The sequence below is a fragment of the Trachemys scripta genome, chromosome 9 (assembly GCF_013100865.1).
Source record: "Trachemys scripta elegans isolate TJP31775 chromosome 9, CAS_Tse_1.0, whole genome shotgun sequence".
In the NCBI taxonomy this organism is placed as follows: Eukaryota; Metazoa; Chordata; order Testudines; family Emydidae; genus Trachemys; species Trachemys scripta.
Genome location: NC_048306.1, coordinates 42,740,014 through 42,759,238, shown reverse-complemented (window position 1 = coordinate 42,759,238; position 19,225 = coordinate 42,740,014). Strand labels below are relative to the sequence as shown.

General features: G+C 48.2%; 1 protein-coding gene across 3 annotated transcripts in view; it reads right to left on the bottom strand.

Moving 5' to 3' along the window:
- The window catches only part of ZDHHC9 (zinc finger DHHC-type palmitoyltransferase 9), a 43,834-nt gene extending 27,632 nt beyond the window's left edge, over window positions 1-16,202 (bottom strand). Inside the window, exons 1-4 of one of the 3 annotated variants that reach the window (XM_034781542.1) lie at window positions 16,148-16,202; window positions 15,525-15,670; window positions 12,784-13,049; window positions 7,945-8,049 (exon numbers count right to left, since the gene is read on the bottom strand). In XM_034781542.1, coding sequence (XP_034637433.1) covers window positions 7,945-8,049; window positions 12,784-12,950 — 272 coding nt within the window. In that variant the 5' untranslated portion in view covers window positions 12,951-13,049; window positions 15,525-15,670; window positions 16,148-16,202. The remainder of the gene's footprint in view (window positions 1-7,944; window positions 8,050-12,783; window positions 13,050-15,524; window positions 15,671-16,147) is intronic. The other 2 variants (XM_034781543.1, XM_034781545.1) reach the window with 2 other exon arrangements.
- Window positions 16,203-19,225: the final 3,023 nt, after the last annotated feature.

Below are 19,225 nucleotides of genomic sequence, written 5' to 3'. Positions count from 1 at the left end.
CCCATGCCCAAACCACTGGGGTTTTTCCCCCCCCCCCCCGAGCCTAAGCCCAAGCCCAAGCTGTCTCCTGGTAAGGGATGTGGGGGGAGAAAGAAGGAGAGCCCAAGCCAGAGCTCTCTCCTCCCCTCAAAAAGGGGGGGCCCACAGCTCATGCCTCCCTTAGCACATTCCTGTGCATCCCTTGGGAGGCCCGCCCCATAGTTTGAGAACCGCTGCTCTAGACCATTACTTTATATTTTGAATCATGATCCCTCTTAATCTTAATCATCACCTTTCTAAGGAAAACAACCCCAATATTTTTAATCTCTTCTCCTGCACTTTTCCAGATGCCTACTCATTCTCATCACTCTTCTCTGAACCCCTTCTAGTTCTGCAGTCTCCTTGTTGAGATGGGGTGACCAGGCCTGCTTATAGTAATCCAGATGGGGTTCCATCATTAATTTATATAACTGCTCTATAATACTCTGTATTACTTTTCATCCCATACCTCATGCCTCCTAACAGCTTATTTGTTGTTTTGACCACAGCTGCACGTTCAGCAGAGTGATGGCCAGATCCCTTTCCAAAGTCGATACAGTTAATTTAGAACCATGTAAGATGTGAGTTCAAAACCACCAAGCAGAGTCTTGAACTTGAAAAGGGAGAAGTGCTAGAGATTCCATGAAGTCCTCTAGGGACTTTGCTTCTGATTTTACATGGAAGGCACTCAGATTCTACAGTGACGCATTGAAGTATAAAACAGACATTCTTCCCTCCCATGTGCATTACTTTGCACTTATCAATGGTGAACTTCACTTGCCATTGTGTTGCTCTTTCCCCTACCTTGGTTAGGTCCCTCTGATAGTCCTCTCTGGACTTGACTAACCTAAGTAACTTTGTGTCATTTGCAAATTTTGCTACCTTACCGCTCACCCCCTGCTTTCCAGATCGTAAATATATTAAACATAGGCTGTAGCATGGAAACTCGAGGCCCGGCCGCTAACCTTTTGCCCTGATGAAAGTTGACCATTTATTCCTACTCTTTACTTCCTGTCTCCTAGATTGTTTTTAATCCATGATAATAGGTGATGTGTCTGCCAGAGTGACCTATGCCTCTACAGTGGCTACCAGCTCCAAACAGCCTACACTGTTGCCATCTAGTGGTTTATTGCTTGAACTGCTTTCCCTAATAAGAAGAGGAAAGGCAGAGAAGGTCTTTGGTATTTGGTAGCCATGTTAGTCTGTATCTACAAAAACAACAAGGAGTCTGGTGGCACCTTAAAGACTAACATTTATTTGGGCATAAGCTTTTGTGAGTAAAAACCTCACTTCTTCGGTGTGCTACTGTCTGTTCCTATTGTCTGAGAGTTCCTTGCAAAGCACTGGAGGGATTCCTAGCTGGTCTTCTAGGACACCTAGCCAGACACTAGTTTACTGGCTAGTTATTGGATTTATATTTTCTCTGTTTAGCCAAGCCACTGTCTCATTTTGGATTCCCAAAAGGTGACAGCTTGCACAGATGATAGGCTGGTTTCTGCCTAATAAATTCATATCAAGGTTTCTATTAAGAACATGGTTCTCATCCCTTGTTGATGCGCGAGCTCTAGAATCGCAAATTCCCCTGCATGATTTCAGTATAGGAGTCATAGGTATGTCTACAGTGCAATCCGAGGTGCGATTGGCAGCATGAGTAGACATACATATCCAAACTAGCTTTAGTCTGTCTAGCTTGGGGTACTCGTAGGTTTGTAGCTATGGCAGCATAGACTTCAGGACAGGCTAGCCACTCAAGTAAGCGCCCAGGGTCCCAGGCCGGCTTGTGCAGCTCACATTAAAGCCTGTGCTGCTGCAGCACCACTGCTGGGGTACTTGTGCTGAGCGGAAATGCAGTCAGAGCAACAAATGATAGATGAACCACCACAGAAAAGAAATATGATGGAAGAAGCCAAAAGGTAACCACGACATGTGGGACAGAGACGAATTTGGAGCATGCCCTTCAAAGGCTCTAAAACACCACCTACATAAAAATGCTAAATGAAAGCATTCAGGCATATGAAGAAGTGACGTGCAGAAAGACAGCTACATTCAGAAACAGCTTATTTTAGACCAGATTTTTGTTTGTTGCTTTATAATACTGGCATGATTTCACTTATATCTCATTGATGGGGGCAGGGGAGAATGAAGACAAGTTCTATAGACCTCGCCTCAGCAGGATATGAATTCACTTTGAAATATACCTTATCCACTCAGCTACACAATATAATTACTTCACTGGGGAAAGTCAGAGGGATTATTTTGGCCACAGGAGGAAGCCCATAGGTTCCCCCCCACCATCCAATAATGCATGACACATGGAGAATTAAATCAAACCCTCAGTAGAAGGGCCACAAAGCTGAAAGTATGATCCATAAAGTGATCCACATGCAAACTCCACTTATTGCAGCCTTCTGCTACAAAAGTGAGAAGCATTTCATCACATTTTGGTTCACCACAAGCCAAGCTTCTATCTATACGCACTTTGAGCCTGAACCAAATCTCCCCACTGGAGACAGGCCTGTGTATCTGCTCTGGGTATATGGTCAGATGGTTACAGGAAGAATGAGGGTGTTTGGTAATGTCAGGGCCATTCCCCCCTCAGGTTTGAAGCAGTACAGCAAGCAATGGGAGAGCTCATCCTCTCATGCAGCCCAGTCACTGTTGCTTCTAAATTACACAGGGCAGAAAAAGTGCAAGATTCAGAGTATCAGAAAGCAAGAGTGCACTAAGCATTTCCTTTTAACACAGAGTAGACAGAGATACTCTCAGCCAGGTTACCTGGGGAGCAACACAAGGGAGCATGTGTAATGAAAGGCACCAGTACCCACATTACCAACCTCCCCTCAGCATGAGTGACAATATGAACTAGCCTTGTTAGGGTTCTGGTCCTTCAACAGCACCCACTTGGAGTGTTGATGGGGGTGGTACAGTTGCTCAAGTGGGGGTGCCCAGTAGCACTTTAAAAGGGATGCAGCCTCAGCCCTCTAGCCGCTTCCCTCTGGATGCTCACCCCTTCTTGAGTCATAGGGGGAAAGCAACTGAGGAGTAGGAAAATAAACACAAACATGCAGCCAGTTCAAGCTGGGCTGCTGGCCTCTCTTCCTTCAGAGGGGACATGGATGGGCCACAGGCTGGGTCAGCAGCAGAGGAATATGATATAGCCCCCTTCGCCTCAGATGACTTGGGCCTCCTTTTAGGCGGGGGTAGGCTCTGTCCTCCGCCAGGCTTCTCCGTGAGAGCAGGGAGGCCCAGCACTCTGCCCTGCTCTCAGGCTACATTTACATTACTAGGGATGTGTATGCATATGTTAGCACACACTGAGCTAGCATGAGTATAAACAGCAGTGTAGCCATGGTAGCACAGGCAGTGGGAAGCACAGGTCAGCTGTGCGGAGTACAAACCAGCCTGAAACCGGTGGGTATGTACTCAGCACGGCTCAGCCATGCCTTTGCTGCCGCTACCCGTGCTACCATAGCTACACTACTATTTATACTCAGGCTAGTTCAAACAGCTTTAATGTACATGTACACAAGCAGAGGAATCACATCCTTAGCCCACAGTTTAGACATACACTCAGAGCTGCCCACTGCTCAGTTGAGCTTTCCCACTCTTGAACTCCTCCATTCTTGATATGACTTGCAGATATGTAGGGCCACTCCAGCGCACCTTCTTAAACCTTTCCTATCTGTTGTGGAGTTTATCCATCTCATCACACACCTTTGGGGTTGGGGGGCAGAGTGCTGTTAGCTGGTTTTTGGATCTCCACCATCCCATTAAAAATTTCAGCATTTCGATTCACCTCGCCAGCCCAATGGAATATTTGGAAGCTATAGGGTTGTAGGGACAGGTACCAGCACTTTATCCTTGGATTGGTGTTTTTCATGGTGTTCAGGCACCTAAATGGTTTATGATCAGAGAAAAAGGGTCCCCAGCAGATGATACCTTGGAGTCCATGGCCCATTTCACTGCCAAGGCCTTTTTCTCAATGACAGAATAGGTTCTCTCTGGGGTACAGCTTTTGACGTATGTACAGTATGGGTGTTCTCCCTCAACCTCTTGAGAAAGAGCTGTCCTGAGCTCTATCTCTGAGGCCTGTGTTTGTAGTATAAAACTTTTTGAGAAGTCTAGATTAATAAAGAACTGGTTTCTGAGCCATATAATCCTTTAGTGTCTTAAAGACCTCATCGCAGGACTCAGACCACTGAACCTTTTTTTGAACATCCAACCTTTACAACATACGTGAGCGGAACTACAACAGTGACAAACAGCAATGATACCAGGCCAGTCCCAAGAAGCACCATACTTGTTTGTTTGTCACGGGGCTGGGACAGGCTGCCAAAGCTTGGACGTTGTTGACCAGTGGTTATACTCAGCCTTCTCCAATAGTATAGCCTAGATATATGGCCTTGCAGTTCCCCACTTTACATTTTGCTGGGTTTGCCATCAGGCCTGCAACTGTGAGGGACAAAAGAACTGCTGAGACCTGTCTTACATGGCTAACCCAATCTTGGCTGTAAAATTATCCAAGCGTGTATTGTCTATATGGCTGCAGAATGTTGTCCATCGGCCTCTGGAAAGTTACTGCGACTGCACAAAGGTCAAAGGACAGTGTTCTTAACTGATATAAACCAAAGGGCGTGAAAAAAGCAGGTCCCTCACACACACCCCTCCAGGATCCTGGCGTCCAGGGTATTTACTAATAGCCTTTTGTGAAATCTAAGGCACTTATATATCTGGCAGCTCCCAGACTTTCCAACAGCTCATCTATCCTTGGCACTGGATGTGTGTTGAACTTTGATACTGCACTGATCTTTCAAAAATCAATGCAGAAAGGTATTGTGCCTTCTGGCTTTGGCACAAACACAAGGGGGCTTCTCCATTCACTGTGCGATTCTTCCCAGGGTAAGCATAGCCTGTGGTTCATCCCAAATTGTGTCCCACATTATACAGGGGAGAGTCCAGGGAGTCTCCCGGGCACATTATCACAGCACCATATCAAGATGGTGGTATGCCAAGTTGGCCAGTCCTAGTAAGGATGAGAACTCAGTGGGGAATGAGTCAACTAGATGCTGTACCTCAGCTTTTTATTTGGGTTGAAGCATCTCTCCCATTTGTACAGGGTTGGTTGTTTGGGTCAAGGGTGCCTGGGGTCCTAATTCAGGATCCGAAGGATAAAGGGCTATGAAGCCCCTTGAAGACTTTCCACGCTTTTAAAATGATTCTAGAAGTATATATGTGGGTTTTTTGTTTTTTTTCCTTTCTTTTCTTTGGCTGCCGGACCTCGGGGCCAACCTGTCTCACCACCTCAAATGACCATTGCCATAGGCCAGTAATTTGGATTCTGAGCTAGGCAGCAATAATAGTACTCAATCACTTGGTTTGAACACCGCAATCAGGCCCCTCAATCGTAGGCTTTTTCAGGCCCACTGGGCATTTAGCCGATTTTCTTTGGTGAATACCCCTAAAACAGTGGTGGGCAACCTGCGACCCGTCAGGGTAATCCGCTGGTGGGCCGAGAGACAGTTTGTTTACAGTAACCGTCTGTAGACAGTAACCATCTGCTCACGGCCCGCAGCCCATAGGCCACAGGTTGCACACCACTGTCCTAAAGTCTTTCTCCTAGCTGGTGAACATACTGTACTATGTTCATTATCTGTGGCCCTTGCTCTTCCCAGGTTTTGCAAAGCAGATCTAGGTTACGTTGTGACCGCCAGCCATATAGGATCTTGAAAGATCGCACATGATGTGAGGAGAGAGAGCTCAGTGGTTTGAGCACTGGCCTGCTAAACCCAGGTTGTGAGTTCAATCCTTGAGGGGGCCATTTAGGGATCTGGGGCAAAAATCTGTCTGGGGATTGGTCCAGCTTTGAGCAGAGGGTTGGACTAGATGACCTCCTGAGGTCCTTTCCAACCCTGACATTCTATGATGTTAGTTCCCTGATTAGTCAGGATCTCCTGTGGTATTGCTATCTGGACAAAGAGCTTTATGAGTTCCACCACAATGGTAGCTGCATTTGTAGATTGCAAAGGGGGGGCTTTGGGATTTTAGGTCACGTAGTCAAGGATGACCAGCATGTGCCGATATCCCCACAGCATTCTTTTTCAGGGGTCCCATGAAGTTCATCCCTATTATCTCAAAAGGGTCCTCAACTAAGGGGTGCTTTGGAAGAATGGCTAATTGGCACGAGGCACAGTAGTCAGACATCTCTGCATATATTGGGCCAGTAGATGTGGACCACTACCCAGCTGATGTTTTTTTCCCCTCCCCAAGCGTCCTGCAAAGGGAATTGAATGGGCTAGTTGTAAGACTTCCTGTCTTTAACTCCCAGGGCTAGGAGTTGAGTTCTTACCTCCCATCTGCCCATTTCATTCAAGGCTGTAAATCCATTCATCCCTGACCTTAAAGTACAGCCACTGCCTTAGCCACTAGGGATCTATCACCACTCCATTCATCACAGCCCAACTTAGCATCTGATCAGCTCACTGCTCTTGGACAAACCTGGTGTTTTGGACTAGAACGTTAGCCTCCTGAGAGTCAGGGAGTTGAAGGTCCCCTGATTTGGCTGGAAGTCCCCTCACTAGAGTCCTCCTCTTCCGCTATCCCCACCAGTTTTGATGGTTCCAAAAATGCTTCTGTCTGTGAAAGTGAGCTGTTCATCAGGTAGCCAGCCAGTCAGCCACCCTATTCTTTCAGGATGTCACCAAACCAACTAATTGGTCCCTCACTAGGATCTGTCTATACCCCAATTCCACCAGTCCAGTAACTGCCTTCCCATCAATCCATATTGGTTCAAACAGGTTGGCAGGGGCCCTTTTCTGCATCTGGATTTCTGCCCTCCAGATTGGACTATAGCTACAGTTGGGCAATCTCAGTGTAGTTGTCCTGGTTGTGCACATGAAAAGCAGACCCCAGGGACTAGACAAAAGGTATATCCCAAGCTGTGGATAAGGCTTTTCCCAATGGGGTGGCCCCTTTTTGATGTCCAGGTGCCCCCAATCTTGATCTGCCCATACAGGTTTGGCCCTAAGTTGCACTAGCTTCTTGGGCATCTCCATCGAAGACTTCACTCCTTTACCTATACCCCTCACAGCCCTTGAGTGCCATACTAGAGGGTTATTGCACCTTGGCTGTCTTTCAGTTCAGACTGCACTGGACCTTGGTCTTCTGGCTGGTTATCTGCCTGCATCCCTGGAGGGCTATCAACAGACATATAGTTCTTAATTGTGTTAACTAACACGGTAATTAATGAGGTAAAATCCTAGTGAAAATAAGGTAGTTTTATTTTACCTCGAGTTAGTTAACTCCTTTTTTTTCCCCTAATGAAGGCAATGCCCCAGTGTTTCCCTAGGCTTTGGCCTCCCTCTGTAACCACAGGAATTGCCAGACTAGAGAGCTATTGAAGCCAGTATCCCATCTCTGAGAAAGCGACCTCTGGAGGATCTGTTAATAGCCTTCAAGGAACCTACATATGCAAATAAATAAATAAATAAAAAGGATGGACAACTCCAATGGTCGTAAAGAAAAAAATTCAGCACCCAGATCATGTGAGATTAAGACCAACAATGGAGCGTTCAACAGAAACTGTCAACAGCTACAGTATGTCCCTCAGAAAGAGCAATCAACAGAGCAAACTCTACAGAACAAGAAGTCTCAAGGACTCGAAACCTACCACTGCCAGTTGTTGCAACTAATGGACAGACCGATGATTAAGTTGTTATGCATTCAAGTAATGTAATTAGAAAACCAGTACAATTCAGAGACACTTAACAGACAGATCCATACTGAACTTCAAAGATAGTGCAAATTTTGTAAACGGTAGGAATGTAGAACTTAAAGGGGGAAATGTAATGGAATGTTAAGACACATTATATTGTTCAGACAGAAGGTGGCCATGTGTGTAACACCTTATTAAGCTTTCCTCAACCACACCTCACAGAACATTGAAGGACCTTAGTGTCTCTCTCTGGGAAGGAAGCTCTGTGGCCAGTCCATAGCTGGTACAGAAGCCTGACCTGCAAGTAGCAGCCCTGCAACCTACCGTGTACAAAAAATACATGACAGTTATCAAGACCAGCCTCTGAAGCAGGAAAGTTTGTATTCCTTATACATTTTCCCTAATGTAACTGGGAATATTCTCAATCTATGACAGCAAAATTAATAGAAGAATTTGACTAAATGCTTGGTCTCAATGAGTTCCACAGGCTAACAATGTATTATATAAAAATCTACATCCTTAACAGCTTTTAAATTACTGCCTATCAATTACGTGGGCTGTCCTTTAATTTCTATATTATGAAAAAGGCTAAATACAAGTGCACAATTTACCTTCTCTATCATATTCATGCGTTTGTATAAGTCTCATTTCCCCTTTTATTTCTCTCTCCTTTATTAAACTGCTCTCTTTGTTAGAAGGATTCCCATGCCACCCATCTCTGGACCCCAATTTCTGAATATATTACAATGCCACATCACTCAAAGGGATGGCCTCCAATACTATTTTCAGAATCTCAATCTATTCCTTTCAACCTAACATTGCCTTTTTTGTCATCCCTACATGGTGAATGGAGATTTTCACAGAGCTGTCTGCAATGACAATCAGGTCATTGCCTGAGGAGTTGCCGTGAACACTTACATTGCTTCAGCACAATTTCAAAAGGACACTTTGGGTAGCCCAAATGCCAGTCTCCTGTGTCATTCCAGAGAGAACATTCGGGTCCTCAGAGTAGAAGAATGCAAAAAATTTTTGCAAACGGGGGTGATCTGTCCGCAAGTCATTTGACCAGAAACGCAGCAAGACAGCAGCATTTGGGATTTAACCCTTTTTTTTTTTTTTGGAGATTGGGACAACAAAGACACTAAAAGAGGGAAGTGTTGAAAACATTAACCCACAAGTCAAAAGCATTAATCAGAGCCAAGCTGAGGGGTTCTGGTTCTGCCCAGGGACAGCCTGCAGAGGACAAAGTTCACAAGGCACTGCTGGCTCAAAAACTACATCTGACACTTCCCCATTCCAGGCATTGTAAAGGCTTGCTTACCTTCCAACTAATGTGTGACCATACAAATGCTTCGGCTGAATTAAATGCGCATTCAAAACATACACACCCCTCATTAGTGTGGGTCTGGTCAGGAGATACTAGAAAAGCCACTTCCGCCCATGACATTCATCCCCTCTCTTCAAAACAATTACCTGTTAACAGATGGAATTTTCTTCAGAAGCTATAGCATTAAGAGAGAAACTCTGAACTACTGCAGAAAGAAAGACGTCCCAGCATCTCCCCAGAGCACAGGAAAGTTTAACGCTGCTAGACTGCCCTGAAGCCCCCCCCCCACACCCACACAAGAGAGCAGGGCAAACAGCCCTTGAGAGGTGTGTCTCATGGATTCTCTTGACAGGGATGGATTGAAGGGAGCCCTCCAGAGGCCTCTGTTCACCTGAGTGTGTAGAGGGGAGGTAATTAGACATCTTACACATTTAAAAGTCAAACATAAGCTTGGTTCCTGAGTTAGAGTTGTTATGGTGCGGTGCGTGGTTGCTGGTGAGAATATGCTTAAGGTTGGCAGGTTGTCTGTGGGCGAGGACTGGCCTGCCTCCCAAGGTCTGTGAAAGTGAGGGATCATTGTCCAGGATGGGTTGTAGATCACTGATGATGCGTTGGAGAGGTTTAACCTGAGGACTGTAGGTGATGGCCAGTGGAGTTCTGTTGGTTTCTCTTCTGGGCCTGTCTTGTAGCAGGAGGCTTCTGAGTACACGTCTGGCTCTGTTGATTTGTTTCTTTATTTCCTTGTGTGGGTATCGTAGTTTTGAGAATGCTTGGTGAAGATCTTGTAGGTGTTGGTCTCTGTCTGAGGGGTTGGAGCAGATGCGATTGTACCTCAGTGCTTGGCTATAGACGATGGATTGTGTGGTGTGACCGGGGTGGAAGCTGGAGGCATGAAGGTAGGCATAGCGGTCGGTGGGTTTTCGGTATAGGGTGGTTTTAATGTGGCCATCGCTTATTTGTACGGTGGTGTCTAGGAAGTGGACCTCCTGTGTAGATTGGTCCAGGCTGAGGTTGAAGCCTCCTGCTACAAGACAGACCCAGAAGAGAAACCAACAGAACTTCACTGGCCATCACCTAAAGTCCTCAGGTTAAACCTCTCCAACGCATCATCAGTGATCTACAACCCATCCTGGACAATGATCCCTCACTTTCACAGACCTTGGGAGGCAGGCCAGTCCTCGCCCACAGACAACCTGCCAACCGTAAGCATATTCTCACCAGCAACCACGCACCGCACCATAACAACTCTAACTCAGGAACCAACCCATGCAACAAACCTCGATGCCAACTCTGCCCCCATATCTACACCAGCAACACCATCACAGGACCTAACCAGATCAGCTACAACATCACCGGCTCATTCACCTGCACGTCCACCAATGTTATATATGCCATCATATGCCAGCAATGCCCCTCTGCTATGTACATTGGCCAAACTGGACAGTCACTACGCAAGAGGATAAATGGACACAAGTCAGATATCAGGAATGGCAATATACAAAAACCTGTAGGAGAACACTTCAACCTCCCTGGTCACACAATAGCAGATGTAAAGGTAGCCATCTTACAGCAAAAAAACTTCAGGACCAGACTCCAAAGAGAAACTGCTGAGCTCCAGTTCATTTGCAAATTTGACACCATCAGATCAGGATTAAACAAAGACTGTGAATGGCTATCCAACTACAGAAGCAGTTTCTCCTCCCTTGGTGTTCACACCTCAACTGCTAGCAGAGCACCTCACCCTCCCTGATTGAACTAACCTCGTTATCTCCACACTGATTTATACCTGCCTCTGGAGATCTCCATTACTTGCATCTGAAGAAGTGAGGTTCTGACCCATGAAAGCTTATGCTCCCAATACTTCTGTTAGTCTCAAAGGTGCCACAGGACCCTCTGTTGCTTTTTACAGATTCAGACTAACACGGCTACCCCTCTGATACTAAACATAAGCTTGGTTCAATCGGCCTCAATACACCATCACCAATAATAGTGACTGCCTGCAGAGTGTGCGAGGCAGAGTAACATGGCTTGCTCTTCCACTGCTGGCCAGACTCTGCAGGAATCCATCATGATAAGCACTTACACAACAGCAGCACTTAATACACATTCATTCATCCTCACAACACCTTGCAAGGCAGGAAGTCTTAGCCCATTTTACAGGGAGGAAATGAATAAAGAGAGGTAAGTATCGTTGCCTAGGGACACAGGCTGAGTCAGTGACAGAGCCAAGATTAGAACTCAGAAGTCCGGATTCTCAATGTCATGCTTACATTACACTCATTGTACAGAAACAGACAGTGTCAACAAAGCAGAGAAGCCAGTTTCACATAGGTTGACTAGATTGTGAATGTGAAAAATCAGGACGGGGGTGGGGGTAATAGGCACCTATATAAGACAAAGCCCCGAATATCTCAACTATCCCTACAAAATCAGGACATCTGGTCACCCTAGTTTCACAGGTCCAACCTTGTCTATGACCTGACAGTCCCTTCATTGCTACTGCTAAGACACATGAGACCTGGCAAATCTCTCTATAGGATGTTCCAGAAAGGCCATTCAACACTTAAGGGATTTCAGCCATATCCCTTATCTAGAGGAGCAAGCCAGGTTCAGGTAAAGTTTTGAGGAAGAAGTCAAGAAAAGATACCTAACTGGGTGACATGTCTAGAAGGCCAGTGAACGAGCAAGCCATAAATGTCTAGGTTACCAGAGTGGAAATTTTGTTTGCCAAACACTGCACATCATCTGCAGCAAACAAGCAGGTTTTAGAAGTGGCAATGTTGCTTGTTTGCAGAAAATGATCTCAAGAGAGGTCCCCTTCCTCTGCTTTCTAAAGCATGCACTGGCCCATCAGCTCAGAGACATCTGTAAAGCCCATCATGTTAGCCAGAGTATCATTCAGGACAATCAGATACCTACCAGTATCACAAATACTCTGAAGGAGGCAAGGCTCAGCAGAGCTAGTCCCCCAGAAAGCAGCTGTAAATGAGCCCTCAAGAGACAGCAGAGAGTTGTAACAATCTTGAGACAATCACAAGCCATTCACAAACTGAGCCCTCTTCCATTAAGTCTCCTTCCCGGATGCAGGCCACATAGATCCAACTAACTTTCACTCCATTCACAGTAACCGTGACACAGTACACCACACTGGCCAATGAGGTGGCACCTCCAGCAACCCTCTTCACACCAGACTGGACTGCCAGCACACTCCCATCTCGGGAGAGGAGAGAGAAATACAATGACAACGAATCAAGTTACACTGGTTTAACTGAGAGACATTTTTAAACCAGCAAAACTTTTGTGCCTATACTAATCGTAAGAGTACCACCACAGTAATACAGAGTCATGCACAACCAAAGACACAACCCTGATGAGCCCAAAACCTCACATACTTACTGGTTCTATCTTTCCAATAAATGGTCTGATGTCACAAATTGAGACTCCCTAAGAGATTTCTAGCTTTCAGAAAAAATTGAGCAGAACCCAGCAGGTTCCCTGCAAAAACTGGATTTTAATCTGGTGAGCTCCACCAAAAATCCCAATATACTAGCTAGTCCTAAAAAGAACCTGAGGCTGGCAGGAAATTCCTTCTTTCCTTAACCCAAATCCCAACCCACAAGCCCCTTGGACAGGGGGCAAATTCCTTCCCTCGCCCTCAAATTATGGCAATCAGTTCAGCCCCATAAACCCCTCCAAAAGCAGGGATCTCAGCCCACCATGAACTCACTCAAAAGCAAAGAAGAGGGCACAGGTGCCAAGAATTAAGAAGAGCGTCAGGTAGAAGATGCCCTTCTGCCGGGCCATCATGATGCGACCATCACAACAGAAGGTGTTCCTGCCTGGCAACTTCTCCCATTTCCGCATCGCCTTCTTCCTCACCACCATCACCGACATGACTGCTCCTTCACAGGGCGTAGGGCAACCAACCGAAGTCCAGCTTCTGTTCCACCCTCGTTGAAAAACACAGCATCATCAAGAGTCCAGCCACGGCCACTAAAGAGATGAGAGACAAGGACATCACCATGGGCTTGGATGCTATGCAGCAGTGCCCTCCAACAGCACATGGATCAAAGGAGCTGCTCAATTTACAATTAGAGGCACAACATTCTTCCCACCACCTCAAATCCAGCTCCTCCACACACAACCAGCTCTCACAGTTTGAGTCATTCTAGGCAGGATATCTGCAGCTGACAGAAATTGTCAGCCTTGCCTAATGGGGAGAGGACAGCCTTTGTAGCTCTGGAGTTCCGCCTTTATATCCACCCTCATGCGGTCATGGCACACAGCATATCTTTGTAGAGAAATCTTAATATCTTGCACTTTGTCTAGGTACTTATATTGCCCCATCACTAAAATACACATGCATCACACAAACATTAGTGAAGTTATATCCAACATCCCTGGGAGGTGGGGATGTATTATCCCCATTTTGCAAACAGGGAACTGAGTCACAGACTAATTAAGTGACTTGTCCATGGACATGCAGGAAATTTGTGACAGAGCCAGGAATAGAACCCAGATCTCCCAAGTCCAAGTCCCATGCCCCTAGACATCAAACCATCCCTTCTCTCTTCCCTCTTTCAGCCATGGAGCTCACATTACTTAAAGATCGTACACATAGTTAGGCAGTTGCAGAGGTTGGATTAGAACCCAGGTCTCCTGACTCCCACCTTCTGGACCTTAGACAGCAGACCACACTACTTACACTTTACAGTCTGGGGTGGGGTTTCCTGGTAACATGGGTCCATTATGGCCCCTCTAAGATGACTCAGACCCTGTACCCCCATGCAACATGTTAGACCTAAATTATATGTTGCATGAATCATGTGGATTCAGGCAGCAAAGACCCTCCCCAAGTTCTCTTCCCATCACAACTATCCTCAACTGGCTAAAAATGCAGGGTGCATAGAGGAAATAAAGACTGGTGTGCGCCACATAGCTAAAGCTACTTTAGATACAAAGATTTACACACTAAACACATAAGTGGTGGAATTGTTGGATTTTCTTTGATCTATCCATTCTTCCCTCATCTACTGCTTTTCTAATTCTCTGCCAACCACAGCACCCCCCTCCTGAAGTTTGCAGGAGAGGAGCCTCACACCCAACTTTCTTAGGAACATGGCCTCTTGGTTTGCAGGGCACATTGGTGTTGCACCCTGGACACTTTGGGGCAGATTCAAATAAATGTAGAACTGAGGTTTATAGTTAATTCAATATGAAAATACAATCATTATAGCATCCTCCTCCTGTTTCTTAAAAATATAATATATTACTGTTTTACATCACCATCAAGTTTTTAGTTTGCAGCATTATTTTGATATTACCAATAAAAACTGCTTTGTAAAAGATGTTTGGGGGATGCCTTTAGCATGTGGGAGAAGATGCAGCCCTTCATTCCCTGCCTCCTGTGAAAGGTCTGAAGGAGTAACTCTGAGGAGTTGGAACTTCTAGTTTCTCATCTCAGTAATAAGCAGTTTCTGCACTAGACTCTTCCCTACCCAAATATCTTTCACTGCAGTGGACATTCTGGCTAAGTACATTAAGTGGCAGAGAAAATTTGAAAAATAAATACAGAAAATTTGAGGCATCGGTTACTGGTCATTGGGGGTAACATACAGAGTATAGGGGGATGTTAGTGTTTTGGGGTTGGGCAGCACACATAATATATACAGACTGCAATGTCTCCAATGGGGGGTGGGGGTGGGGAAGTAACCGGCAGGCAGGATCAGGATACAGCCGACAAGTGGTGAGGGTCTATCACCCATATAGAAAGTAGAGACAGTCATGGGTATAAGTAAGTGGTCTGGGTAATGGGGATGGGGTGACCCTCACGTGGTGGGATTCAGTTAGGTTCAGTGGGTTCAGGGGATAAAGTCCAGCAGGGGGGGTTTATAAGTCTCTTCCCCCTTGTGGGTGCACGAGGTCTCCCCGGTTCACTCTCAGCATTGGCGGTGGCCGGTGACGTGCTCTGCGTAGATGTCCCGGGACCAACGAATAGTGTCCGAGACCATTAGTCGTCTCATGAGCCGCACGTAATGACGGCCCACCCCACAGGTCCTCAGCACGCGTTCGTTACATGGGTCCCAGGCCCCCAACGAGCAGAGCGTCAGTGTGTACCTCGTTAGTTAACAATGTTTACATTTAAGCTGCCATCATTAGATTTCAGGTCCATCCCCCACCCAGTTAAGGGAAGGGAGCACTACACACACTCATCTTGGGCGGAGAATTTCTTTTTAAATGAAAGCTAAAGATATGGAGCACCATTATAAAGCCATTTGTGCAGCTACATTACACATGGACTCCGACACATGCAGATCCTGGATTTGCACAAAGCCCCTTCAGCAGAGAAAAACAGAGAAAGGGAATAAACAAAAACAGCAAAACAAAAACCACAGATTTGGTGGGTGAGACAACAGAGATAGGAACTATTGTCTTCCCCAGCTCACAAGGAGAGTCAACCCACCATACCACACAGGGCTCTCTGGACTTTTCTTCTGCACAGCCAGACAGGGCAATACAGAGGCATCTATAGATACCGCACGCCAGGCAAGCTGGATCCAAAGGAGAGCAGGGAGAGTGGCAGCACATACCTCGGCCCCTGCAGAGCCCTTCACCTGAGGAAAGGAGCACAATGGTTGGAGCGGAGAGTGGGGGTGGGAGCCAAATGCCTGCTCCACTGGAACGGGAAACTCTAGGCCTCACTCTAATGGCCTCTAAGCCCTGAGCCAAGGACTCCAGGGACTGGAGCTCTGCTGCACCCCAGGCAAGGCTGCTCCGTCTAAGGAGCCAGGAGCCAAATCACAACCCCCAGACTCAGCCAAACACACACGCACACACCCACACAACTGGGTACACTTGGCTGTGACACCTCTCCCCTCACCCCAACCGAGGCCCGCCGACTCCTGAGCCGTACCCCCCCCCCGCGGTCGCCCCCCCCCCCCCCCCCCCGCCGGCCCCCCCCCCCCCCCCCCCCCCCCCCGCCCCCCCCCCCCCCCAGCTGTGACACCTCCTCAGGCATCAGGAGCCGCTCCGCCTCGCACCCCCACCCCGCTGCCGTCCTTCCGACCTGCTCGGCCCCAGAGTCTCCTCACCTGGCGGCCGGTCACGCTGCCGACTCCACAGGCCAGGCCGAGCCGAGCCGGGCCGGGCCGGGCCGCTCACTCCCTCCGGCGTCCGGACTCGGAAGGGGCCACCAGATGAGGTGGGGCGCGGCAGCGGCTACCATTGGCCCGGTTCGACCTGACGCTCCGCCCCAACACCTGGAACACATTCCTATTGGCTGAGACGTATGTCACTCTCACCTCCACCCCGATCCTACATCACTGGGTCCTAGAGAGAGAAATGATAAGAGATGGGGGTGCGGCTCAGGGGCTAGGGGATGAGGGGCCCGTGGGCGCGGCCTAAGGGATGGAGGAGCCCAGGATAGGGGTCCGGGGGTGCGACCCAGGGACTAGGAAATGGAGGGCATGGCCCAGGGCCCGCAGCCCAGGCAGCGCAGCACACGGGTGGGGCCACGGGCCCAGGGATGGGGGGCATGGGGCTGGGGGCACAGGGCCAGAGCATAGCCCAGGGGCTAGGGGGCACAGGGCCAGGGGGGCATAGCCTAGGGGATGGGGGTGCACAGGCCCAAGCAGTGCAGCATAGGGGCTGGGGGGTAGGGGCCTGGGTATAGGGGCAAGTGGATGGGGGGCAGGAGTCTGGGGGTGGGGCACAGGGTCTACGGACTGTGGGAGGCCTGAGGGGCAGAGATCTTGGTCTGCATCTTCAAGGTGCCCAAGAGCCTGGGCCCAAGTTACCCAACAGACCCCCAAAGCTCTGGGCTGAGCACCATGCCTCAGGCCCCATGCAGTTCAGAGCTGTCAACTCAAGGGACTGCAGGCAGGGCCGGCTCCAGGGTTTTGGCCGCCCCAAGCAGCCCAAAAAAAAAAAAAAAAAAAAAAAAGCCGCGATCACTATCTGCGGCGGCAATGTGGCGGAAGGTCCTTCGCTCCTGGTGGGAGTGAGGGACCATCTGCCGAATTGCCGCTGAATAGCTGGACCTGCCGCCCCTGTCCGGAGTGGCCGCCCCAAGCACCAGCTTGCCAAGCTGGTGCCTGGAGCCAGCCCTGTCTACAGGGAACCCCCATTTGATTGGCTGCCTGTTTTCATCAGGCAGGGCAATGAGGAAAGGCAGCCTATCAGAGCTGCTGCCCAAGCTGACGGACAGTCCATTCCCCCAGCAGTTGTAGCAGGCCGTTCCCAGCCCTTTCTGTTTCCTCCTGCTTTTCCCATCCCTGAGGGGTGGGGATGCTGCCATTCTGTCCCTTCACCGGAGTGCTCAGGGCCTGGCTAAGGAGGCTTCTACACAACCCAGCTCCCCTGGGATGGCTGATGTCCCCATCCTCCCATGTACCCCTGCCCAATATGCTGCCCCCTTTCCCATCTCCCTCCCTTTAGGTGTGGCTGCCACCCTGCCCCTCATCAAACCCCCTGATTCCAGCTATGTCTTACCCCAGGAATCTTCTGGTGGAGCCGGTGGGCTCCTCTCTCCCAGCCCCCTGTCTTCAGCAAACAGTAAGATTGGAAAGGCTAAGATATGAAACCCCCACCCTCTGTGTAAAGGACCAAACACCAAGACCACCCTCCTGTACAAGACTGGCATGGGGGCAAGGATTCCACTACCCAGCTGGAGCCATACCCTGCTACCTGTGAAAACTTGGCCATAGGGCCTGCAGCTTGACCATCACGAAAAGGGTGCTGCCAAGCAGTCCTTCCCCAGCACATTCAGGACATCCTTCAGTAAGCCTGAGTGACACAAACAAAAAAAGAAGGCCCCCTTTCCCCATTCTGCTTCAGAATTGTCCCCAGTGCCACAAAGAATGTCATAGATCTGAGCTAGCTTATCCGCAAATCAGATGGAAATAAAACCTCACTCTGAGCTGCACTTAACTGCTCGCCACTTGGCATAGGTCACTGGTCCAGATTTTTCAGGAAATTAAGTAACCTTTGTTCTCTGCAAGATGAAATATTGCAGTTCATTCTTCTTACAGCTTCCTTGGGAGAAAACTCAGAAGCTGCAACTAATGCCAAATGGTCACGTAGGGTTAAAATGAGCGAGATGACCATGAGCACACAACTCCTGGGCTCTTTCCTCTGGCTTGCCATCTAGTTCCAGGAGCTGATAATTATCTAGAAAGCCCAAAATGGCTTTCTGAGACCCTGCTACCTCGGAGACTGCCTCACTCTGTGCATTAATTCCATTCAGCTCATAGACTTTAAGGCCAGAAGGAACCATCATGATCATAGAGTCTGACCTCCTGCACAGAACCTCACCCAGCCACTCCCATAATAACCCCCTAACCCTGGTTGAGTTACTTTGAAATCCTCAGATCATGATTTAAAGACTTCAAGTTACAGAGAATCCACCATTTACTCTAGTTCAAATCAGCAATTGACCCCTGCCTCATGCTGCAGAGGAAGACACAAACCCCAGGTCTCTGCCAATCTGACCTGGGGGAAAATTCCTTCATGACTCCAAATATGGCGATCAGTTAGACCCTGAGCATGTGGGCAAGACCCTGCAGCCAGCCACCTGGGAAGTAACTCAGAGCCCTCCCCATCTAGTATCCCATCAGCAGCTGTTGGAGATCTTTGCTACTACCTGTTGCAGCAGCTGTTGGAGATCTTTGCTACTACCTGTTGCAGATCAGCTGGCTACATACCATTGTAGGCAGTCTAGTCATACCAATCCCTCCATAAACGTATCACGCTCAGTCCTGAAGGCAATTAGGGTATTGTCCCCACTGTTCCCCAGGTGTAATGCTCTTGATGTCTGTGCCCCAGTCATGGGGTGAGCAGCAGAGCATTCTTTGTGGCAGCTCCTCAAGTGTGGGATTCTGATCTGCTAGGATCCACTTTGGCAGATTTTTCAAATGTGATGAGAAGTATTTTTTCCCTTTGAGATTGTCATAAATTCAGTCTGTACCCACAGTATCCCTACCTTCTGGCTAGGGGGAGGTTTAGCACTGAGGTTAGCTTCAGGGTGGGGGGAATGGTAAGCTTTAGGGTAGGATTAGCAATAGCTGGTAGAGGACATGGGCGAGGGTTAGTTTAGGAAATTAGAGTCAGGTGAAGGGGAGTGTCGGGGTTACTGTCAGAGTTAGACTTAGGGGATAGAGTTAAATTAAATT